The sequence below is a fragment of the Anguilla anguilla genome, chromosome 7 (assembly GCF_013347855.1).
Source record: "Anguilla anguilla isolate fAngAng1 chromosome 7, fAngAng1.pri, whole genome shotgun sequence".
Classification (NCBI taxonomy): domain Eukaryota; kingdom Metazoa; phylum Chordata; class Actinopteri; order Anguilliformes; family Anguillidae; genus Anguilla; species Anguilla anguilla.
In genome coordinates, this window is record NC_049207.1 from 20,478,740 (window position 1) to 20,496,203 (window position 17,464).

The following is a 17,464-nucleotide window of genomic DNA, read 5'->3' on the forward strand; positions in this document are numbered from 1 at the left end:
AGATTAGGCAAATTAGCCCACTGGCGTTGTCGTCGGTCCATCTGTCATATTATTTCTTCTGTAACCCCATACTACCACCGAAGTAGCCTACATTATTTTCTAATAACCGGGACAGCCCGGAGGGGTTTATTCCACTTATATACAACGGGTTACGAACAATGACTATATATGGTTACTTTTGTATTTATTGATTTTCATATATCCTCTCAAACACATTAATTAACAGCAGAAAACATGCACACGTTGTAAACAATTTGCTGTTTTATTACTTTCTCGTCGTCAATTCCATATAGGCTAATCGCAAAATGACAAGAATAGAACGAAAACTCGGACTTGCGTGAAAATGTAAATTAGTAGTGGTACAGCCACCGTTTGCTTTCCTTCGAAGTTACTGCTAGCCGAGCAGCGAAGTGTGCCCTCCAGATGCGAACCATGCACCATACATGAGTCCATAGTCTTCCTGGTCTTTTCGTGGAATTGAAAAATGGCAGTAAAATTACGGCAGTCTGAAAAAGCTAAAGGGAAGATTACTAGAATTAACCTGTTATTTTACCCGGATAAAAAGTGCGGAAGGTGATTTCCAGTTTGCTTGTACTGTATCACCAATGTTAATTATGCAGAACTACCGCATACCTCACATAACTGTATCAAACGTTTTGAGTCAATTACAACGGGCTAACAAAGAAAATCCGGAAGAAAATATTCAGCAACCGAATTAATCCGTTTGAATGTTTTGGTAGCCTACGTAATATGCTGTCCCAGCACGAATGCTTAGCATTTTATAAAACGAATACTAAAGCAAGAAAAGAACAGAAGAGCACACGTTATAATTCCAAGACGTTGACAGGCTATAACCAAAAGTAGGCTATTGCGCCGCATAACATACAAGTTTGATTTGAAGTTATTATGAAAATAAATTGGTTTGCCGCTGCATATTTTCAAACATGGCGGGTAATGGCGTAAAATAAATACAACACAAATGCTACGAGTACTCGACCAATCAGAAATGTTAAGCGCTGCAAGCTCCACCCAAAAGGTTCCTGTACTTTCGGAAAGTACTACCCCCCGAGCAGGAACGTTTTGGGGGGTAAAACAAAGCCCCCAGAACTAAATTTAGACCCTAGTTCCTGCGGTGGAAACGCACTGAGTTCCTCAAAAGGTTCCTAGTTCCGGGGTATAGTTCCTGCGGTGGAAACGCGGCTATAGTTAAGTTCCAGTAGTGCTTTGGCCATGTTGCGTCTTTATCCGTTGGTCTGGGAGTGCCGTTAGCCTGGTCTGGCTGTATCGCTTACATTAATCAGGTCAGCACACGCCAGTTTCTCCTGTACTGAAGGTCAGTCTCTCAGAGGAGAGGGCAGCAATACCAAAGAACCCAGAGCATCTCACTGTAGCAAGAACATTCCATCAAGCGCATTCTGCAAGCGAGGTTTATCATTCCTAGGGTTTTATTTTTAGCAGTTTTTTCTCCCCCTTTGTTAAATGTAATGTTTAACCTTTGTCCGGAAGCTTCTCTGGAATGCGGTTTGAAATCGTCGCGTGCCTGAGCCGCACTCCGAGAGAGAGACGGCCTGTGCCTCGACAGTTCCTCCCGTGAGTGAATCCGTAATACGGCGAGGTTTGAATTCATCCGCAGGCCGGCTGCTGTGATTTTCTCTCACCGTCTACTTTAACGCTGGAATATGAACTGGCAGGTTAAGTGACTGGAGTCAGACCTGGCTTGTGAGGGTCATGTGACAGTGCACATGCAGGGTGATACGTGGGGGGTGGGGGCTACTGGCTAACGGAGCAGCCCTTTCATGTGCTCATTAGTTTAAGCGGCTCCCTGGTTTGTTGTGTGGAAGCCGTGGGGTGCCATGTCGTTCTGGACAGCGGAATGCGGGGTGCTGTTGTGGTGCAGTCCTTAATGGCTGCCGCTGAAAGCCGGGCGGGGCGGGGCTTCGGCGGGGTCCCTGTTTGTTTATTCGAGGGGATTAGCGGACTGCGGAGAGAGCGGCCCCAGGCCTGCTGAACGGGGGAAGGATTAGCGCCTCTGGAGCCTCTCAGAAGTGGGTCACAGGGTTTCGAAGGCGGCCAGCGCTCACTGGCCCACAGGGGCTTATAGCGCAGGGTACAGGAAGGGCGCTAAGAGGCCCTGTTTATTTGTGCGCTATGAGCAGCAGCCTTTTCCACTGCCGGGGTCAAGCAATGCTAACGCTACGGATGCTCCGCCGCTATTGCTAGCGATGTGCTGTAGCGGGATTCTGTATGCTATAGCGATGCGCTGTGGGCGGCAGTGTCGTATAATGGGTTTGGAACTGGTCTTAAAGGTCACAGGTTCGATTCCCGGGTAAGACAGTGCCGTTGTACCCTTGAGCAAGGTACTTAACCTGCACTGCTTCAGTATATATCCAACTGTATAAATGAATGCTATGTAAATGCTATGTAGGTAAGTTGTGTAATTTTCTCTGGATAAGATCGTCTCCTAAATGCCTGTAATGTAATGTAATGGATTCAGAACATTAAGTTGTATCTCGAGTCTAGTGGGTTTGAAACCCAGGTAGGGGCTGATATTGTGCCTCTGGGGCAGGTTCTGAGCCTTGTTTGTGTACATATGGGGCTGTATAAACGGGTCCTAATGAAGTGGGTAGGATGACCACGCCTCCCCGGCCATGAGGAGGCTTGTGTGAAGATTGTGGTGGGGGGGTGGGGGGTGAGGTTGGGGGTGTTGATTTGGCTCAGGACAGAGCTGCAGGGTAGCAGGCAGGGGAAGGGCTGGCCCTCCCGCAGCGGGGTGTTATTAAACACCGATATCCGCCAGTCAGACGGCCGTGCCGTGCGGTGTGATCTAACCCACAGGCCCTACACATTCATAGACAAAAGGCAGAGGCGAGCTCGTCAGCCAGGATTGGCCCTGTCTGAGCTCTGCGGTGCAGGATGGGTTTACACTGTAATCACGGCAGGGCTATGTGCATACAGCACTGTCAGTCTGACTACCTGTCTGACTGAAAGGCTGGGTTTATTTTTACTGAAGCTGTTCATTTTAAGGGTCTTGATCCAGCATGTAGGCCTAATGGCTGTTTCCCGCATTGCGTATTTGAACCTGCAGCCACGTGTACAACATCCTGAATCATCAGGCTACTGTGGCCAAGATTCCCCTCTGTGGCAGTTTGTTGCAGCTTCCGTTTGAAATCTAGAATATTCCGAAACTTAAAAATGTACTTTTATTTTGATATCGATGTTGATTTCTTGTAAATATATTTGTGTGATTCGTCTATCTGTATGCCCGTGAAACAGGGTGTTGCTGTAAATGAGCATGCATGCTCGGTCATTCTGCCATGAATAAAAATTTAAAAAGTATAAATTCAGCAAAAAGATGTCGTTAGCTGTGAGTCAGAGGGAACATGCTCGAGTCAGATTGCCTCGCGGTTCTGGTTTCGTTTTTCGTTTCCGTTCCGCCCGTATTTCCTGCGGCACTTCTCAGACCCGTGTATGACCTGAGCCGCGGCGTAATCGTCACCATCAACAAAAGCATGTCTGTTATCTCTCTTCCTTTATGAGACTGAGAGAGGGTGACAGGCAGTGTGCGGTAGACTGCGTGCGCGGGACGTCCTGTGCGTACGGGCTGAGGGGAGGGTTCAGGCTACACAGACCCGCACGGCATGTTACGGTCAGGTGTTTCAGAACGGCGCCGCTTCCCTCCCCCTCCCTCGGGCCGCTGTAATTCATGAGAGGTACCAGCACCATGGAGTTCCAGACCGCGATCCGCCGTTCATGTCATTGCAGAACCTCTGACAGGCGCTTCTTCACCTTTGACCCCGTAATGTCTGCTTTCCTCAGCAGCCTCGCTGGTTTAGGAGGTTTTTTTTATGAGTCGCGGCTGCAGCGCACCGTAGCTTCGGGCTGTTTCTCGTTCTTGGTCACGGGGCGGGTTCCAGTCGCGTGGGGTTGTTTGAAAGTTATCGGCCAGGCCAAAGGGAGGGAGGGATTTGCGCTGGCTAACACTAACGCTAGCGCTGGTGGCGGTTTGGCAGGCAGCCTTGCGGTTATCGCGGCAGGCCCTGTCACACGGAGCTGGCAGCTGAGAGTGGAGGCTGTGGGGGGTCCTGCTGGCACCGCGCTGTGGGCTTTTCCACTGTGACTCAGGGGGAGCTACAGGGATCCGTTTAAACAGACGGCCTCATAGCAGTACAGAAGAAGCATGGGTATCGTAGTCTTCACCAGAAGTCCGGAGCATTTCACATTTAGTTTTTGTAGCACTGTTACTTTTGTATTTATATTAGGTTGTTCCACCTATGCCATACACTGGTGTACAAATGCTGATTTAAGCTTCTGGTGAAGTTGTTGTTTTTGCAGTGGTGAAGAGGGTTTTAGTTTGAGTGGTTGTCTCTGTGCCTGGGTTTAGTGATGTCACAATGCAGGATGTGTAGGTAAGTTCCTTGATGGAATTTGGAGATTATTCCTGTCACTCGAAATCTTTATTTTTGATCTAACTTGGAGGGGAAAAAGAAAGATGTTATAACTGATATCTTCGCTGACAGACGCACACACGTGCATGCCCGTGCATACACACGTGTGTGCACCCTGTAGAGCAGGTATGTGGCAGATCGCCAGATGAGCAGTGTAAGAGTGTGCAGTGCATTGTGGGCTTTGCGGTCTCGCCCCCTGGCTGGGGCGGGGTCGTGATTTACGCTGCTGTCCGCTGCAGTAGCCCCTGCCCCTCTGACATGCCTTCCTCAGCGAGGGGGTCATCTGCACCCGCGTTTAAAAATAAATCCGCATTCCGTCCCCACACCCCCTGTGTGGTCTCCGTTCCGCTCCGTCCCGGCCGCGTCGCTCGCCCACTGCTGCTCTGCTAGCACTCGCTCTCTGTGCCCGGTGTTCAGCTGGGCTGCCCTACCGTGCAGCACACCGTAAATATCACTCTACCCTGAACTCTGGCCTGGGCGCCATGGCGACTGCTTTGCTCTAGGGCCTGTGGGACTCATTAGACCAGGGGGGTCCAGTCTCACCCAGAAAGGCCCGGTGTGGGTGTAGGCTTTTGTTTTTAGCCCAGGACTACAACACCTGATTTAAATATTTATCTAATCACAGTCTTCAGTCAAGACCTTGATCAGTAGAATCCGGTGTCTTGGTGCTGGGCTAAAACAAAAACCCGCACCCACACCAGCCCTTTTCGGATAAGATTGGACAGCCCTGCACCTGATCCAGCCCCTGTCTCTCTGCTCCAGTCAGATCCAGCCCCTCCCAGCCCCCCCATCCCTCTGCTCCGGTCAGACCCACAGCAGCCAAGTTCTCCTGCCCAAGGGTCTTCCATCAGTCCGATAAGAGCCATAAAGATGAATCGTTGATCAGGAAACAGCCTATCGTGCGGTTTGATATTTTATCTGCCCGTTACATCACTTATAACTGATACGCCAGGCCACTCAGCAGAAATATATGCTTTTATTGAGTTACCTAATCTTTCAAAGGTAGTTTTTTTTTGCCGAGGTATCAAATTACTGACTCATTGTACATTAACCTCCTACATTACAAATCACATCATGTGATATTATGAAGCAGTGAATTCAGACTGGATGGTTTCTTAGTGATCGTCCTTACTTCATGCTTTGTTGTACATTGTGACTGGATTCTCTCTCTTATCTGTCTCTATAAACTGGTTAAACTGCTGCTTAAAGTTAATTTTGAACTCGTCAGTGAGTAGAACAGTATGTACAAAACGAAATGCTCTGCAGTAAGAGTTTAATGCAGAGAAAGCCTTGTGTGACCTTGGTTGTCATTACGAGGGGCCTTGTAATAAATTTCATGAAGCGGTTGGATAAGCTGTGGATTTTGGAATGCGGGCGGGCTCGTGTCCATTTCACTGTGGCAATTAAAGTGAACCTGCGTCTCTCTCTCACACACACACCGCGTTCCTGTGCATCCCTGTTAAAGTTTCACCCTCTCTCTGTCACGCACACACACACACACACACACAAACACGCATGCCGTACCTCTGTGCCCCTGTTAAAGTTTCATTAGCTGCCTGTGTCACACACACACACACACACGCTCACACGCTGTTCCTCTGCGCCCCTATTAAAGTTTCACCCTCTTCCTCTGTCATGCGCACGCACACACACACGCTCTCACACACACACACACGCTGTTCCTCTGCGCCCCTATTAAAATTTCACCCTCGCCTTCTGTCATGCGCGCACACACACACACACACTCACACGCTGTTCCTCTGCGCCCCTATTAAAGTTTTCACCTTTCCACAGGAGTCTGTTCGCCAGGAAGGTGAAGGAGCCCAGGCCTCTGGAGCCCAGGGAGCCGGGATGGAAGCTCTTTGGGAAGGTTCCCCTGAGGGAGGGGCCCGTGAAGGACCCCCGGAAAATCCAGAAGGTAGAGCACGTGTATGTGTGCTTGTGCATGCGCAGGTGCACACACACACTGTGTATTCAGAAACTAGCAGTGTGCAGATGGGTGGTTGTGCAGAAATTACAGCAAGCGCACACATACACATTAAAACACATAAACTACCATGAAAGTGCACACAGTACGCATGCAAACTACAGTGCGCAGGAACACATGCTGTACTCATATACACAACTGCAGCGCAAACACACACAAACTACAGCACACATGCACACACTATATACACACACATCTATAGAGCACACAAGAAAACATACGTTACACATACAAACACAGCTACAGCACACATACACACTAAACTACAGAGCACCCGCAAATGCGCGCACAAACACAAATATTGTCACATAACCACTACAAATCACACACAGATACACATGTACAGGCAGACGTATGTGTGTGTGTGTGTCTCTATCTACGTACCAAAGACACAAGCTGCAGCGTAAACTGATAATACCCCAGCACATACAGGTGAGTGGTCACCAATAAGACCTACCCACAGTGTGAAGCGTTAATGTAATTAACAGCAGGGTGGAAAATTCCGGAAGGCAGCCGGTTGGAGCCGGTTTCTGGTAACAGAAGTTTGCACCTTGAGTGCCAGAGGTTCCCGGGGAGTGACCGCTGCCCTCTGTTAGCTCACACGCTCTGGAGCTGTCTGATCAGCGGAAGATAACGTGAGTGGGGGTCTGAAGATACCGGTCACTGTGGGTCAAAGGTTCAGGCAGCGAGAACACTTGTGAAAGCGCACGGGCATTTCCACAACCTCATAGTTATGTCATACGGCTCAACCATATTGTGTCTTGAAATATTTAAAATGAAGTATTAGTTAGAAGCTGTTGTGAGTTAGACAATACTCAAGTTTCTTTCTAATGATTTTAGTGCTGTTTGTGTGACTCATTGACATCATTTTAATTAAATGAGCACACCCATAGTTATATTTGTCTTATTTGATTCAACATATGGGTTTATTTATTTGGGTAAAGATATTTTAGTTGGGTTGTATTTAGGTTTGTGGTGTATGGGGTATCATATAAGGGCTTTTTTCACCTCCTGAGGAAAGTACAGATTCCCACGCAGTGACAGTGTACAGCACAACCAGTCTTCTACATAAGACTATCTAACATTCAGTTCACAACAGCTGGAATGACCCCACTTTATGCTGTTCTGTCATGAGGTGACCACCTCATGCCTCATTAATATTAATATTTCCAGTCGCTCGCCAGCCGTAAGCCACGCCTTCCTCACGCAGCCAGCCTGATACAGTCTGCGCACTTAGCTGAGATAGATATGCGCAGACTGCAGGCAGATACCCTTTTATCCGCTAGTCTCTGAGAAGCAGCCGCCACCGCTGATTCCATGATGTCGCGCGTGCATTATCTCAGTTCTGAGCGCGGTCGTCACCAGATGTGTTTTCAGGGCAGATGCGTGGTGAGGCTGTTGGAGTACAGGGAGGAGACATTTTGTTAAGTAGGTGGCCACATTCTCACGTAACTGTGATGTAATGCAGAGGGCAACAGATAGCTCCTGAAGCAAGCGGGATGTTGGTCTCTTGATCTTTTAAACGTCCATTTTTCCCGAATATTATACAAAAAATATATTATTGTTCTTATCTGTCCCGTTTTATGGAAACTGTGAAACATGGAGTTATGTGTCAGACGGATCAGGATTTGAACCACTGCTATTCTGTGTCAGAGGGAACAGGATTTGAACCACTGCCATTCTGTGTCTGAGGGAACAGGATATGAACCATAGCCATTCTGTGTCAGAGGGAATAGGATATGAACCATAGCCTTTCTGTGTCAGAGGGAATAGGATATGAACCATAGCCTTTCTGTGTCATTGGGAACAGATTTTGAAGCACAGTCAGTCCTAAATTTTGTGTCAGAGAGAACAGGAGCTCATTTGAATCACCGCCAGTACTAAATTTTGTATCAGAGGGAAACAGGAGCTAATTTGAACTACAGCCAGTCCCAATAAAAAACTATAAATGTCCCATATTCATGTCCCAGGCTTCTAATCAGTCAGATAAAGTCATTATTTAAGTAATGTGCTTCATGACAGTGGGCTCATTTAAAAAAAAATGATTAAATTGGAAATTGAAAAGTGAAAGCAGTTGGGTCATAATTGTTGAAAATGTTGTAAAACCAGTTGTAGAAAATTTCAAACTTCAGTTCAGTAACAGAAATCTGTAATAACTGTAGCACGTTTTAATTTAACAACCTTTAATTTGTCAGGAGATGCAAAAAAAATTGCAACTGGGTTGCAACAAAAACCATTACCCACACTGAGGCCCGAAGACGGAGTTTGAGAAGCCTTGCTTTAGGTTGTGTTCACATACACTGTAGAATTCCCTGGTATGTGGGAAATGTGCCTCTTACCGCTCACGAGTACAGATGATGGGACCAGTGTTTGAGTGTTAGTTTGAATAGTCTGTGTAAAGCATTAAGCAACTTCAGTACATTGTACTACAACCACTCATCACTGCTGATTGGTGTTGAATGGAGGCCCTTTAATGGTAGCTATTCTAATCACTGCCCCCATTAACACTCATAGAATTCAGAGAAGTCAATGCAGTGGCTACTCCCTTTGCATTCTGGGAGTCTGTGGGAGCACCCTCAGGCTCCTAGAAGTGGGGTGTGACTGTCAGGTGCTGTGGAGCTTTTGTGGACACTCATAACAAGTGGGGGAGGGGGGGGGGGCATGGGATTTTGCACCAATGGTAATGAAAAATGTGAAGTTTGTGTGGAATTTCAGGGCCGACTAATGTTTTTATTGGCCTGTCGGTGCTTTTCTCCCCTCCGCCCCTGCACAAAGAAACAAAACCTGTCTCTGTGTGTGCACGTGTAATGGCAGGGGTCTGTTTGCATTGCTAGCCTGGCCCTTTGTTGGTTTTGTGTGCTTTAGCCCACGTATGTCCGGTTAGGCTGAGGGGAATGTACCGCCTCGCGTCTCACCAAGGACACTTCTCAGAGGAAGCCATTTTGTTTTCCCCCTTGTGACCACGGCCCCCCTTACCCAGTCCTTCTGGACCACGCGCTGTACTTTGAGCCCCGATGTACGTTTCAGCTCTATGTAAAAGTTCATCAGGACGGACGAGAGGTGTAACGCGTAGAATTTGTCGCCGTCACCTGATACACCCGTATTGGCGCTGCAGACGGAAACGCCAGGCTCGGAGCCCGGGTTTCAGAGCACGCCACACCAGCGGGGCATCCGCTTGCTCTCAGGCTTCCATCGCCGCCGGTAACAGGATCTACGGCGATGGAGGTAGAATGACTTGGCTCAATTTACAAGGGCTGCTTAAGGCTATTGTCCTTCCCTAGCAACGAGCAACCCAGCCTTAGACCACAGTGCTGGATCATGTGCCTTTTTTTTTTTTCTTTTCCTTTTTTTTTCCTTCTTTTTTGTTCTAATGGAAAGAGTGGACATGAAGGTCCAGAGGTTAACTGCCTGTGAAGTTTACAGCTGCTGTCGTTTTAATTAACACTGCACCAAAGCATTTTTTGTGAGTGTGAACTCAGAAGTGCATGTTTAAATTTGTGAACGGTTGCTGCTACGTTTACCGTACTGCTTTTCCATAACCCTGGCTAGTCTCTGTGATTTATTTATTTTTGTCCAACGTCCTATTTATAATGTTTTGATTTCATTTGTGCAGCAATGACTGGTGGAACTGGTCTTGAGTGAGGTTAACAGTACACAGAAATGCTAAATAAAAATACTTGAATGCGTTTCATACCTTTAAGAAGTTCATAGTGTTAAGTATGTTTATGGGTTTTGTTTATGTGTGGGTGGTGAGGTCATTCTCTTCTCTTCCTCACCTCTTCTCTACCTGTCTTTTACCTTAAAGAGCATATGAGTACCGCCCCCCCCCCCCCCATTACCATGGTCACAGGAGAGGGGGGAGGGGCAGTAGAGAACAAAAGATCAGTGACATCACCTGATTAACGGCACCCCGGGAGCCGCACAGGCTAATTCAGCGACACCGGAGCTTTTCCGCAGACAGGCGCCAGGCATTACCAGCCGAGGTCAGAGAGAGGATGGCTTGTCTCCTCTCCCTCCGTCCCCTCTGCTGCTGATTGGCGTGGCCTGGCTGGCTGAGCTCCTTACAGCGCAGCGGCGGTGACTAGTATCACAGAGCCGCACTGATTCGCCAGGAGGGGAGGGGGGGGGGGCGAGCGAGCAAAAGCAGCAGGAGGAGGAGAGTGAGAGCGCGCACGAGAGAGAAAGAGAGAGCGAGCGAGCGCACGAGAAAGAGAGAGCGAGCGCGCGAGAGAGAGAGCGAGCGGTTTAAAAAAAGGGAAGTGTGCGGCGAGGCGCGTAGGCGCAGACGCGCGCATGCGCGGGGCGGAGGGGAGCGGCCCAACGCGCCGCGCTGCGCCGTAATGCGGGGAGGCTCAGTCTAGCGCCAGCGTGCCAGGAGCAGACTCGGCCGGAGCTCCGCACTACCATGCAGCCCGCGCTGCCGCTGCCCCCGCCGTCGCCGCCGCCGCCGCAGTGCCACACCGGGGCGTGTCCCGCAACCGGGCTGCGCAGGCCCCCCCCCCGCCGCCGCCGCTGAGCCGCAGCACCGACGCCCCGACGTCCGCACGGAACGCCAGCGTACATGGTGAGCGAGGGGGAGCCGGGCTGTGCATGCGTGTGTGTGTGTGTGTGTGTGCGCGCGTGTGTGTGTGTGTGCGCGCGTGTGTCTCTCGGTCTCTCCCACTCTTCCTCTTCTCTCTCTGCCTCTGAATCTCGCTCTCCTTTGCTTCCTCCTCTGTCTCTGTCACTCTCCATTTCTGTCTCCCTCTCTGAGGCTCTCTCTCCATCTCCATCTCTCTCCCCCCCCTCCCTCTCTCTCCCTCTCTCCCCCCTCCCTCTCTCTCCCTCTCCCCCCCCCCTCTCTCTCTCTCTCTCTCTCCGGAGGTGTGAGTGTTAATGGAGATCTTCAGTATGTCTGGGCTGGTGTCTGCAGGAGCTCATGGCTGAAGGAGCAGACTGTAACAGCGAGCGGGCTCCACACTCTGATCTCCGCGCTGATGATAGTGTCACATTGCAGCCCTCCTGGCCCGCTGTGTTATTGATGCGGTCGGCTGTATCTCCTGCTCAGTGAGCGTGGCATTTGCGCTGACTTATGTTACCGTCTGCTGCTGTGGAACACTGCTTTTTTTCTAAATGCCCCCTTTGTCCTTTTTGCGCGCAGTAGCGCATTTTAGCGCTTGCTCATTTTTGGCACTGCGACGGTTTACGGCATGTTGTGGAAAATGCGTTGATGTTTATAGGCGCGCATCATGTGCAGAGATTTTACCTATAACTTGGTGAGCAGACAGTTCCAGGGTTTTTCAGTGCTCTCATGAGTTTGCTTCAAAACAGGAATAGGTCCTTGTACAGGACTCTGTACATGAGTCTGTCTCTCTGTACAGGACTCTGTCTCTGTACATGAGTCTGTCTCTCTGTACAGGACTCTGTCTCTGTACATGAGTCTGTCTCTCTGTACAGGACTCTGTCTCTGTACATGAGTCTGTCTCTCTGTACAGGACTCTGTCTCTGTACATGAGTCTGTCTCTCTGTACAGGACTCTGTCTCTGTACATGAGTCTGTCTCTGTACATGAGTCTGTCTCTCTGTACAGGACTCTGTCTCTGTACATGAGTCTGTCTCTCTGTACAGGACTCTGTCTCTGTACATGAGTCTGTCTCTCTGTACAGGACTCTGTCTCTGTACATGAGTCTGCCTCTCTGTACAGGACTCTGTCTCTGTACATGAGTCTGTCTCTCTGTACAGGACTCTGTCTCTGTACATGAGTCTGTCTCTGTACATGAGTCTGTCTCTCTGTACAGGACTCTGTCTCTCTCTGTACATGAGTCTGTCTCTCTGTACAGGGCTCTGTCTCTCTCTGTACATGAGTCTGCCTCTCTGTACAGGGCTCTGTCTCTGTACATGAGTGTGCCTCTCTGTACAGGGCTCTGTCTCTGTACATGAGTCTGCCTCTCTGTACAGGGCTCTGTCTCTGTACATGAGTCTGCCTCTCTGTACAGGGCTCTGTCTCTGTACATGAGTCTGTCTCTCTGTACAGGGCTCTGTCTCTGTACATGAGTCTGTCTCTCTGTACAGGGCTCTGTCTCTCTCTGTACATGAGTCTGTCTCTCTGTACAGGGCTCTGTCTCTCTGTACAGGGCTCTGTCTCTCTCTGTACATGAGTCTGTCTCTCTGTACAGGGCTCTGTCTCTCTCTGTACATGAGTCTGTCTCTCTGTACAGGGCTCTGTCTCTCTCTGTACATGAGTCTGTCTCTCTGTACAGGACTCTGTCTCTCTCTGTACATGAGTCTGCCTCTCTGTACAGGGCTCTGTCTCTGTACATGAGTCTGCCTCTCTGTACAGGGCTCTGTCTCTGTACATGAGTCTGCCTCTCTGTACAGGGCTCTGTCTCTGTACATGAGTCTGCCTCTCTGTACAGGGCTCTGTCTCTCTCTGTACATGAGTCTGCCTCTCTGTACAGGGCTCTGTCTCTCTCTGTACATGAGTCTGTCACTCTGTACAGGACTCTGTCTCTCTCTGTACTGGAGTGTGTCTCTCTTCGTACAGGAGTCTCTCTCTGTACAAGAGTTTGTCTCTCTCTGCATAAGTCTGTCTCTCTGTACAGGAGTGTTTTTCTGTGTACTGGAGTCTGTCTCTATACAGGGTTTTGTCAAATTCGAACTCTGTCTCTCTCCTTGTACAGGAGTCTGTCTAACAGTACTGGGGTCCATCTCAAACTGTGGCTTACATCCCTGGCACTGTTGTGGGGTGTGTGTGTGTAGTCCCCAGGTGTGACTCGTAGCCTAATGGCCTCTCTCTCTCTCTGCGGGCTGGCCTTTTCACACGGGCTGTCTTCAGGAGGAGAAGAGGGTGCCTGTCTCTCGTGTAAGTCAGGGAATGCAGTGCCGGGGTCCTGTTTGGAGTGTGCTGATGTCACTGCTCTGCGCACGCTCCTTGTGGGAGGTTACCCGCCGGTAAACAGGCTTGTTTTTGTGGTGCGCAGGTACCCCAGAGACCGGCACCTTCGGCAGCGGGCTCGAGCATCGCAGTGCGGTGCCGGGTTGCCGCGGAGCCCAGGCCGAAGCTCGAACCAGTGTTGCTGTTACCACGGGAGCGGCGCGGAGTTAATGAAACGTTACAAACGCGGTCACATGGGGGGGGGGGGGAGGGGGGGGAGTACTATTTCCCTGGAGACGGTAACCCAGGGATGCAGATGCTGTAACCACCGGAGCGTGGAAATGCACAAATCGCTTTATTAACTCGGGGTAAAAAAATAAAAGGATGCAAACCCGAACAAGATGTATTCAATTTGCATCTTGTGAGCAGTAAATGGATTAGGCACATTTAACAGCTCCACTGGCGGTGAAGTTAAACCAAGAAGATGCATTTTGCATCTGGTTTACTGCAGTGGTTATAGCCTGGCTGGGTTTGTAAAATCGGGCACGTATTTGTTTTCTGTGTTTTTATAAAATGTCTTTGGTGGAGGGGGATAGGTGGTAATTAAAGCATGTCCCTGTGTGGAGTCTCAGAATATCCTGAGTGGGAGGCTCGGCATCTCGGCACGTCTCCTATGATCACTGTAATTAACACAAATGGAGCGAAAAGCCCTGTGCAGTGACATCACGCATTATGACATCACAATGGGACTAGACCTGTAGTCCAATCAGTTTCACATGGAGACGGGCGCACACCTGGGCCTCTGTTCCCTGCCGATGGGGACAGGGATGAAGACAGACTCATTAAGGGAAATGCTCATTATTCGGGGAGACCTGTAAAATGTACCAGGCACTAGTTGAGTTTGGTGTGGAGGTATTGATTGATGTGTGAGTCATGAAGACGTGGCGAGGGAGGCGGACATCTTTCCGGTCGTGTTCCTGCCTGATCGCGTTAAGCCGGCTGATGAGAAAAGAAAAGCGTTCTCCATTCTGGCTCACTCGCTGCTGATACCTCGCCACTCCCGACCCCCGTGACCCGCTCGATCAATCAATAGGATGTGCGTCAGCGTTCCTCTGTCCGTCACGCAGCAGGAACGCGACCTTCTCTGGGCTTAGACCCCTGGGACCTCTCCGCCCGGTGTGTTTGTTGTGACATTGGCCTGCAGTGATGCATTGTGGTCTGGGAGCCGGTCATGCGACCACAGAACTCCAGGTTTTGGTCCCTGTGTGGGTCTCCAGTGAGCTGCTCAGACTGGATTGCTCTACAAAGGGATGGCATGTAAACTGTAAGGCATAAAAGCCTCCCTGGCGGAACTGAGGGTAACGTTAGCGTGACGTGCTATGATGTCAGGACCACAGACCTGAAAAGCGTATCGTGCAGTTAACAGCGACTCATGCTGTATTCAGGCCTGTCATTGGCTGGCCTGGCCCTGATCCCAGGCTCACCGTGCCAGCACTTCACACACATTGGTTTTGTCACCACCTGGCCTCCGTGAGCACCCCCCACTTCCTCTTTCGGGTTCTGGCCAGAACAATCATCACAGAGGCCACGCAATCCCGCTTCCTCATTTTCTGGAACAGTCCACCGCTTTGTCCCCCTGATGAAGGGGAGAACGACTGCGGCCTCTTGCTCAGCGGTGTTTTGGCGACTTTGCATTTCAGGAGGATATCACAGTGAATGCTGGGAAGATCGATCTTCCTGATCAAAGGGTGATGTCAACGCGTTGTAGAAAAAGCTGTAGCCCTCAGTAGTTTAATGCCGTCATTTTGCCTGGTTGGTCTGTAAACGGTCTCGTGTGAATTATCCAGGCGTCAGGTGAGGAAGAGGAGGCAGTGCGGAGGAAGAACCGACTTCCAACTGAGAGGGAAACGCAGCATCCCTTAGCGGGTTCCAAATACGCTTTAGCTTCAGTCTGTCCTTACATTATTAATCAAGTAAAAAGACACGAGAGGCCTTTCTGGATGTTTTCAGCCCCCCCCCCCCGATACACGCTCTGGCCTGATTTCCCTGTGCTTTAGGGAAAGGACCTGCAGCTGATGATGATGAGGGTGTGCGTGCAGAGGGACTGCACTTTGCTCCATCGATGGGGGTCTGTAACGGCTTTATTAATTAGCAGGCCGAAGAGCTAGGGATTCAGCCGGTTGTTTCGTCCGTGCCTTCTGGCTGTTTTTCGAACAGCTATTTTCACAGCTCCCACTGTTGTGGCCAGCCCCGCTCACAGTTTGGCCAATCGCATTCGCAGCACGTGCTGTTGTGACCAATCATGCTGACAGATCAAACTGCCTTGACCAATCACAGTCACTCTCGCTGTCACAGTGTCATTGTTTGTTCCGCCAACATGTACAGAAGTTGGCGCCTCTGGCCCCGTCATTGACTCAATGTCAGTCGTCACAACGGTCGCTACGTGCGGAAAACGGCAACGCTGTCCTGAGCCTAAAAGTTTTTTATCTTAAATTAGAGCCCCTAAACATTGAGAGGAAGCAAACTTCTCTTCGTGGAGCAACAACTTTTTTGTGTGTGAGTGTGTGCAGAGAGATGATTAGGCCTGCTCATCTTTGCGGAAACCGCAGCACCAGACCGTGATGTAAGACCAGCAGCTGCTTTCGGCACAGAAATGCAGTTTAAAGAGGCATGTCCAAACAGTTCTATCTCCCTTGGCTGCGGTGTTCCAGTGTCACTGCTCACTTTCAGACAAGCTTTCGCAGTGACCGCACGCAGCTCAGAAGTGTGACCAGTGTTCGTTTTGACCAGTATTTTTCCGTCTTAAGAGAGGGCAGTCTGTGTGAGATTGGACTGGAAGTCAGCGGTCATCGAGTTCTGCAGACTGGTTTGAAGCAGAATGTAGAGAAGCCTAAAAGGATAGTTGTGGTTTTTCATTAGTAGAGGGCAGTGAGGCCATCTCAGTCATGAGTGCTTCTCCCCCCATATGACTGTGACCCCCCCCCCCCCCCCCCCCCCCATACAAGCCACGTGCCATACAAAGGCTAGAGGCATTGACCTTTGTTTCTCCATTGCTTTCCCTTTCAGAGTCTGAGGAAGGATTGCTTTAGGAATTCAGCTGGCTGTGTCCTCTTGCTCATCCATAAATAAGCACAGTTCCTGTAGAAATATTGTACTATAGAAAGCTGTTTTTTTTTCACTGTGGTAGGGTCACACCCTGAACGAGTGCAGCTAGCATCTTTGGAGAGGTGTTGTTATCTATCTGATGCAGACTTGTTCTACCAACTGCTGTTTTACCCTTGTTATCATGCTTTTAATCTTCATCTGTTAAGTACTCTTAAAGGTATGGTTCATGTCCTAGGCTTATTCATTGTTTAAAAAAAAAAAAAAAAAATCCAATGTACTTATTTTCAGTTTGAGCTATTTCCTGTGGTGCTGTGACTGCTGTGCATACCAGCACAGTATAAAAATGAAGAACTTTGAATAACCGCTATACAATTAATCTGTTGATACTGTACGTACACATCTGTGCTGAAGTATATCAGGTATACGTTCTTGTATGTTATTTATTTGGACTTCTGGATGTTTTAAGAGTAAGTACTTGCCACAGCAGTCCTTCACCTGGGACTTGAACCTGTAACCTGCTGATTACAGACCTAACTGTACACACTGCACCGTGCTGCTGTCCTCACAGGAAGAGTAGAGTGACTTCCCCCCCCCCCCCCCCCCTCGTTTCCTCAGGAATATGAAACAAGAAGTGGTAGACCTGGCAACCTGGCATCTCCCAAACAGAGCGTGAGGAAGAACCTGGATTTCGAACCCCTGTCCACCACAGCACTTATCCTGGAGGACCGTCCAGCGTGAGTTACATTTACAGTTTAGATGTTTAGCTCTTATCCAGAGTGACTTACACAGCTTACATACAGCCCATTATACAGTTGTTCACTAAGTAATTTACTCAAGGGTACTACAGCACTGTCCTACCTGCGAACTGACAACCTCATAGTTGCACAAGTGCAGCTCCCTAGCCGTTATGCTAACACTGGCAGAGTTGGCTAACTCACCCAACCCTTCCTGGTTCCTCTGCGTGTTGCGTATGAGCGTTAGCGTGATGTTGTAATGCTGCGGTTGCGTGTCATGTTTTCGGCACCAGGCCGATGGGTGGGTCCCTGCCCGCTTCATTTAATGGGTCTAGACGTCC

At 49.5% G+C, this 17,464-nt stretch overlaps 1 protein-coding gene across 4 annotated transcripts in view; it reads left to right on the forward strand.

The window, feature by feature from the left end:
- Positions 1 to 17,464, forward strand: part of tbc1d14 (TBC1 domain family, member 14) — a 42,990-nt gene that overhangs the window by 13,952 nt on the left and 11,574 nt on the right. For 3 of the 4 annotated variants that reach the window (XM_035427520.1, XM_035427521.1, XM_035427522.1), the window contains 2 exons: positions 6,240 to 6,363; positions 17,005 to 17,123. In XM_035427520.1, coding sequence (XP_035283411.1) covers positions 6,240 to 6,363; positions 17,005 to 17,123 — 243 coding nt within the window. Of the gene's footprint in view, positions 1 to 6,239; positions 6,364 to 10,865; positions 10,997 to 17,004; positions 17,124 to 17,464 lie in introns of those variants that run through there. The other variant, XM_035427523.1, reaches the window with a different exon arrangement.